Source organism: Micropterus dolomieu, linkage group LG03, assembly GCF_021292245.1.
Source record: "Micropterus dolomieu isolate WLL.071019.BEF.003 ecotype Adirondacks linkage group LG03, ASM2129224v1, whole genome shotgun sequence".
Classification (NCBI taxonomy): Eukaryota; Metazoa; Chordata; class Actinopteri; order Centrarchiformes; family Centrarchidae; genus Micropterus; species Micropterus dolomieu.
Window position 1 is genome coordinate 12,874,906 of NC_060152.1, and position 7,201 is coordinate 12,882,106.

General features: G+C 38.5%; 2 protein-coding genes across 2 annotated transcripts in view; both read right to left on the reverse strand.

The window, feature by feature from the left end:
* The window catches only part of LOC123968059 (T-cell surface glycoprotein CD4-like), a 5,012-nt gene extending 1,381 nt beyond the window's left edge, over positions 1-3,631 (reverse strand). The window contains exons 1-6 of the mRNA XM_046044534.1: positions 3,524-3,631; positions 2,491-2,532; positions 1,992-2,150; positions 1,754-1,894; positions 161-397; positions 3-53 (exon numbers count right to left, since the gene is read on the reverse strand). Coding sequence (XP_045900490.1) covers positions 3-53; positions 161-397; positions 1,754-1,894; positions 1,992-2,150; positions 2,491-2,518 — 616 coding nt within the window. The 5' untranslated portion in view covers positions 2,519-2,532; positions 3,524-3,631. The remainder of the gene's footprint in view (positions 1-2; positions 54-160; positions 398-1,753; positions 1,895-1,991; positions 2,151-2,490; positions 2,533-3,523) is intronic.
* Positions 3,632-5,978: 2,347 nt separating this feature from the next.
* The window catches only part of LOC123968062 (igLON family member 5-like), a 6,940-nt gene continuing 5,717 nt past the window's right edge, over positions 5,979-7,201 (reverse strand). The window contains exons 7-10 of the mRNA XM_046044542.1: positions 6,858-7,094; positions 6,676-6,750; positions 6,439-6,557; positions 5,979-6,081 (exon numbers count right to left, since the gene is read on the reverse strand). Of these exons, the coding sequence (XP_045900498.1) occupies positions 6,010-6,081; positions 6,439-6,557; positions 6,676-6,750; positions 6,858-7,094 (503 nt within the window). The 3' untranslated portion in view covers positions 5,979-6,009. The remainder of the gene's footprint in view (positions 6,082-6,438; positions 6,558-6,675; positions 6,751-6,857; positions 7,095-7,201) is intronic.

Consider the following 7,201-nt stretch of genomic DNA (forward strand, 5'->3'; position numbering starts at 1 on the left):
GATGTCCTTTGAGCCTTTCGAAGTGACTGGTTCAGATGTTGTAGGAGCAGGCTCTGAAAGATAAAACACAGAACATCTTGTGCTTGCCAGGGGCCACAGAAGTAGCTTTTCTTGTAGTAAAAACCATATGCAAAGACTTTGGTAGAGACCAGTGTCCTACCTTTAACACTGATGTGCAAGCTCTCATTGTACTCCTTGCCGCCAAAGGAGAACATACATTTCCAGGTCCCTGCATATGAGCGGTCCACAGGTCTGAGTTGAGCTGTGTGTGACTCTCCATATGCACTTCCATCTGGCCTCTTCCACTGCACTGTGGAGCCTTGGTCCAGACCTTTTACCTGACACTGGAGTGTAGCCTCACTGCCCAGCAGGAGATCACCGGAGGGGCTGGCCCAGACTGACACAGAGAGGGACAACGGACAGGGGCGAGGACACAGTGAGAATCACAAAGAGAAAGGGGAGGCCATGCTGAACAAAAGACGTCATCCAGATCATTAAGAACGTGACACATACTGATGACATGATAGCAGGAGCAAAATGAAAATATATCATGGTATTTATTAATGACAAATGGAGACATATGGAGGTCAGTCACGAGGTCATCACGAGAAGTACTGCTCAGCTTGTGAATACAGTTATACAACAGGGAGGTTTCTGAAATTTGAAAAAATAACCCTAATTATGTAATCAGTGTTACTGACACTTTTATCCAAAGCAACTTACAATTGCTTTATATGTGTCAGAGATCGCATGCCTCAGGAGCAATGTGTCTTGCTCAGGGACATATTGGTGGATGTGTTGCAGTGGGGAATTGAACCTGGGTCTCTCACACCAAAGGCATGTGTTTTATCCACTGCTCTCTCACCACCCCCATCTCTAGGAGACTACAAATTATGAACAGGAGGCCACTATTTTATTATCTGGGGATGGAGAGTTTTAAAGATGTGGAAGTCTACCAGGCAGGGAGGGTTTAGCTAAAGACATTATTGTGTTGTTTTATGGAAAATGTAGGAATAATTGTTTTTAGAACTTGAGCCTTAATAGGGACTAGAATCAGGATACCATTATTTTTAAAATGTGTCCTTTGAATCCCCTAAATTTATGAAGATGCAGCAGTAAACTGGGGTAAATACCCTTTAAAGCCTTTTTAAAAAAACACTGTTTGTATGCGTGTGTGTGTGTGTGTGTGCATGCAACTGTGTGTACACAACAGTAAATGTGTATTTAAGGTAATCTTTTGCATCAAAGGCATTAAATGTCTTTTTTAAATTACTTTTTTAAATTAAATCCAAAACTTTAGTAAATTCACTACAAATATTCTTATAAAACTGACCTGTAATAGTAAACTGTTAAAATTCACTTAAATGTATTTTAAAGTATTTTATTTATCTTTCTGTTGTAGATGTAAATGGGGCACAAACCAAAATAATTTAATATGCACTTCCTTTTTCTCTGATTCAAAATCGCAATTGTGATGATGAGATAAACCCCACTCACCATGTGTTCCATGCAATGTTAAGGCCTCACTGCCCACTGGATAGTATTTTACTTTATTTTTTACTGATCTAATTGCTGTATGGGGAGGAATTTGGTTTAACACAGTACAATATGTATCACCAAATAGTCATGAATTCAATATGCCCTTCCATTATCTCTGATTCAAAATCATAATTGTGATGATAAACTGCACTCAGTTTGATCCATGCACTGTTAAGAATTATTTGCAAATACTTTTCTTGGGTTGTCTGCTCACCTGAGACCACAAGAAGTGTGTGTTCGTGAGATGTCCCATCTACCTCACAAGTAAACTGTCCAGCATCTTCTTCCTTCACTCCCGAGATCTCCAGATCCGTTTCCTTCTTCCAATTGAACCTTTTTGTAATGTCAACTGTGCCTAATGCAGAAAATACATGTAGTGTAATTAGCAACACTGAAAATTTTAAAAGGATATATTATGCTCTAGGTAATGTCTAAAGTCTCTCTGTTTATACCTTTGCGAGGGAAGGTTTTCAAATTTTTTTCAACAATGAAGTTACCACGATGATACCACAGCAGCTTGTTAGAGAAGCTGTTGACCCCACACGTGATCGTGGCTTTCTGCCCTGATTTTGTGACGATCACCGTGCCTGTAGCAGAGAGTGCACCCAGCACTGAAGAGAGAATCACATTCATGAAGCTCATTTATGATATATTCACAGGAGAGCATCACAAGTATTTGACAAGTACAAATTGATGTTATTGCAATATGTTCTCTTTACTTTGTAGTGAAGGCTCATAAAGTGAATTATAAATTTAAAGGGCAATTTATCATGTGCAATTTAGGGAGTTTGAAGGCATCTGGGACAAGTAAAACACAACTGCAGCTGTTTTCCCAGGTACATTTTAAAAAGTCTTGTAAAGATAAAGGGACATATTTGGATCTAGGTTACTGGCAAATCACTTTATTATAAAGGATTGTTAAAATAATTTTTCAGAAATACATTGACTCACCAAACCCAAACCACATGATGGTCTTCATTTTGATCGTTGGATCTAAATGTAAAAAATAACACAAATGTACATTTGTCAAGACAAAATGATTAAAGAAAAACAAACTGAATGCAGTAGTTTCGGGTCTGAAAGTAAGCATTTCCATGTTAGATACCGTACACAGCTCCTGTTTGAGACGAGCACCAACAAACATGTGATCCCTAACCACCAAGCTAACTCTTCACTTCCTTCCTCTTTGTATCTCCTGTATTAAAAATGTATAACTTGCTTCGCAAAAAACTGAAACAAATGTCACTGGGAAAATTATAGCATATGCCTCGGCTCTTTTGGATTTAATTATTAGGCTCAATAATGCATGTTGAGATGCTTTGCTGTAGGCCTGTTCCAAATTAGGTGATCGTACATCAGAAACTAGAATTAAAAAAAGTTATAATTTCGTTGTGCAGTTACTAAGGCAACTGAATCATATTTATATATATATACTCAAAATTCTGACAAGCAATTCATTACGGTTTGTCTCAGTGTTCTTTGATACATTTCATAATTTTGAAAGGTTTAATTAACTTCAGCAAGCGAAAAATTCTCACATTTATTTGAACAATTTCTAATTTTAAATTTGGATTAGCCAGAACAATTACAATGTGACCAGATAATTAATAGTCAAAATTCTTCTAAAAACTTATTTCAATATATTTCACCTCACTGACCGAAGTATAAACTGAGATCATAAAGAATCTTTTACCCTTAAAACCGTATTGACCTTAATACACAATATAATTTACACTACACTTAACATTTTTATTTTTAAACAACTGGTTATGATTACAGTTAGGCCTATAGAGGAAAGACAATAGAGACCAACAAAATGTTTAATATCCTTTAATATGCTTTTGAATTGGTTCACCAGTCACTACACTAACTTTGAACTACATTATGGTGCACAAGAAAAATGGTTTCAGAGTGGTCACATTAAACCCAATCATTTTATTTTACTATATAAAACTTGATTTTGTAATATAGTTTGAGATCTTACCTTAATTGTGAGCAAGTGCTGTGTCTTTTTGTGCAGTTATTGAAGGCCAAAATCTTTCCTCATCCTCTCTGTGCTTCACTTCATTGAACACAAGAGCGCAAGGATGCAACAACAGCAGAAGGCGGAAGACTTCTAAAAAGAAACCTGCACTGAAAAGTTGTAGGCCAATGCAAACCCTAGCTCTTTGTGGGTTTTCTCTTCATGCCTGCACTCTCTCGCAAACCAGGCCTGGGATTTTTGTTAACAGTTTTTACATGAAGCTGAAAAAAGTTCTGTATAGTGGCATCAAAAAAACACTTATTTAAAATGAAACAACTAACCATATGTTAAACCAACAATTTATAGGAATGTTTAAACTAGTCACTAATTTTGAATCATGATAGGAGGAAAACAGGGAAGTGATAATAAGCTGAAAACCAACTCCATGATGAATCATTTAAAAAGAAAAAAGACAGACTGACAGAAAGACAATTCTTTATTTGTCACAGCAGAAGTAACAATGGATTTGTTTGAAAAATAAAAACAAAATAAACCAAAAATCACCCAGATATCACCCTCACCAAACTTAAGAAACAACAAGTTGATTTTGTGTTTTGACTTTTTATGTCCTTTTTGTAAAACACATTTGAGCTGTTTCTTTGTTTGTTTTACTGACATTTCCTCTCATCGTGAACTGTTTTCACTTCGTCACTGAAAAGGATAGAGGAGGGGTTGGTGTCAGGCTAAACAGGTGACACCAAGCTGCAATTGTCCAATAAAAGAAGAAGGGGCTGGAAGCAACATATCATGATGAGGAGGGGCAGTGACCTCTGACGGCAGTGGAAATCATTAGGCAGGACACAGATTAACGGTGATAGCTAAGCATACTTATAATAATAAGGAGTGAAGGGACTCAGCAACCAAAGTCACTCTAATGTCTGGGGCCTGTTCCATGAAGAAGGTTTTCTGAATTATCTGGATACAATTGCTGAGTAAAATCTTCAACTGGTGTTTCAGCAGATTTCAGATAGTTCACAGGTTCACTCAGCTTTATTGTGGTGCTTGGAGGGGTGCAGCTATGTAAGTTGTCTTGTGTATAACTCATTCAGCCACTTTCCGGCAGAAGCAGAGGTATCCTAGGTTTTTGGGAGGTTTCTCTGAAGCACACACCTTCTGATCATTGAAGATGATCCACCTGTGAATTAGAGAGAGATCACTCAGGTTACATAATGGTAATTTTAGCAGTCTCGAAGGTTATTGAAGTCCTGTGTTTAAAGAATCATCCACTAGTACAAATGGAAACTATGCAAAATATATATCTATAATATATTCCTAAGTGGATGTAACCCATTTAACCCTCGGCTCGTGGCCAGGGTAATACTTTGCATTGTGTTCATATCAGCAGCTATGATTGTTCAAACCAGACCTGGAGTATGGTGCCCCCTGCTGAGGCACCGTAAAACCAACTACCAGTACTTCAGTATATTATAATATGATTTAGAAAATGATTTTTAATAAACAAATGAACTACTGGTTAGACAACAGAAAGAATACAAGTAACATGACTGTTTGTTTTTCTGTCAGCTGGAAACACAAGTAAACAGTTACTGCTGATCCTTCTTGATGTGACAGACGTAGTGGCCGCACATCGTGCTCGTCCCCATGTGACTGATGAATGCAAACAGCTCATACTCTGGATAAAGGAAGGCAACCACCAGTTCCATTATAATTAGAAATTATGAAACCACATTATGACGGCTGAAAGAATATCAGACTTTAAATAGAGCAATGATAATGTGGCTGTCATCTATTTCATGTTTCGGAATACACCTCTGCAATTAACTTGTCAGAAGACATCCTGAGGTAATGATCAATTCGAATGCCTCCTCTCTCATCATTCTAACTTACTGCCTGGTCCATCTCTGACACGAGGCCCAGGCGGCGGATCCCTGCCCCCCTCGCTCTCTGCGGCTGCGCGACCGCCTTCAGACACATCCATGGACTCTAGGTCATCCAGGTGGGAGAAGATCCAGCTAGGGCTTAGGCGATTCAAAAATATGTGTATTTGCAGTGATTCCTGACGTAAATCGTCTATTATTTTCTTTGCTCCACACTGATGCAAAATTACATTGCGTCCAGTGACGATATCAAACCATGTCATAACCATTTTACATTTTAATCAAGTACTTCAGTAAAAATAGGCATACTTATTCTCTAATTCAGGGAATTGGTTGACATACAGTGATTACATTAATCTGTGTCACAGCAATCCTTTTGAATCAGACATCTGACAAATAGGGTCTATGATGTCAGTGATGGGGAAATATGACTAACTTAAAAATATGCCACTAGCCCTTTTCTAATGTGCTTTATGTGTCTTTTTTTCAGGATGTTTGAAAAAAATATTGAATTATTAATGAGACAAGTTTATTTTGTATAAATTAACTGTTATATTAATCAAGTAATAAAAAATGATCTTTAGAATAATCAATAAATTACTAATTAGATTAATCGACTAATTGAAAAAAATAATCGTTAGGTGCAGCCCTAATCCAGTTCACTGCCTGGTCCATGACACTCTGTAAAACAAACACCAGTTAAAAGAAGCATTATTAGAGGATATCAACAAAGGGAGTGTCAATTATGAGCTTTTTGAGGAGTCTGTTTTGATTTAAAATTGAACTCGAGCAGTACAATATAAATTAGATGAAGCTCTTTGCCTAACTAGTTCACTTGTGTAAAAGTGACCCGTAGACAAATAAGTGGCCAAACATTATCTAAATGTAGATCTTGACCAGTGCTCTCTATAGCAGGAAAAAAGAGATCACATTATATTTTTTGGTTTGCTTCAGTAACCCAGTCTCCTTCATCCTGCCTACCAATTTACATTTACAAAGCAGCATATGAAGATTCCCTGGATGATTTTCTTTACTGACCTTCCTCCTTCTGATCCTCTTGCACAAGACAATGACACAGACCAGAAGAACCACAACTCCAACAGTAACCCACAACAACCAGTTGAGCCCCAGCAGCTGAGCAGCACTGGGAGTGGTACCTGGTTGAAAGAAGAAAGCGAAGATAATGCATTAATGACACCTCCAGCGAAGAATCACTTCCGGCAATATATGCTCATAGTCAAAAGATTTACACAAACAAAAGCAAGCACTCCTCACAGTTGGGGCAGGTTGGGTTACAGATGTCCTTTGAGCCTTTCGAAGTGACTGGTTCAGATGTTGTAGGAGCAGGCTCTGAAAGATAAAACACAGAACATCTTGTGCTTGCCAGGGGCCACAGAAGTAGCTTTTCTTGTAGTAAAAACCATATGCAAAGACTTTGGTAGAGACCAGTGTCCTACCTTTAACACTGATGTGCAAGCTCTCATTGTACTCCTTGCCGCCAAAGGAGAACATACATTTCCAGGTCCCTGCATATGAGCGGTCCACAGGTCTGAGTTGAGCTGTGTGTGACTCTCCATATGCACTTCCATCTGGCCTCTTCCACTGCACTGTGGAGCCTTGGTCCAGACCTTTTACCTGACACTGGAGTGTAGCCTCACTGCCCAGCAGGAGATCACCGGAGGGGCTGGCCCAGACTGACACAGAGAGGGACAACGGACAGGGGCGAGGACACAGTGAGAATCACAAAGAGAAAGGGGAGGCCATGCTGAACAAAAGACGTCATCCAGATCATTAAGAACGT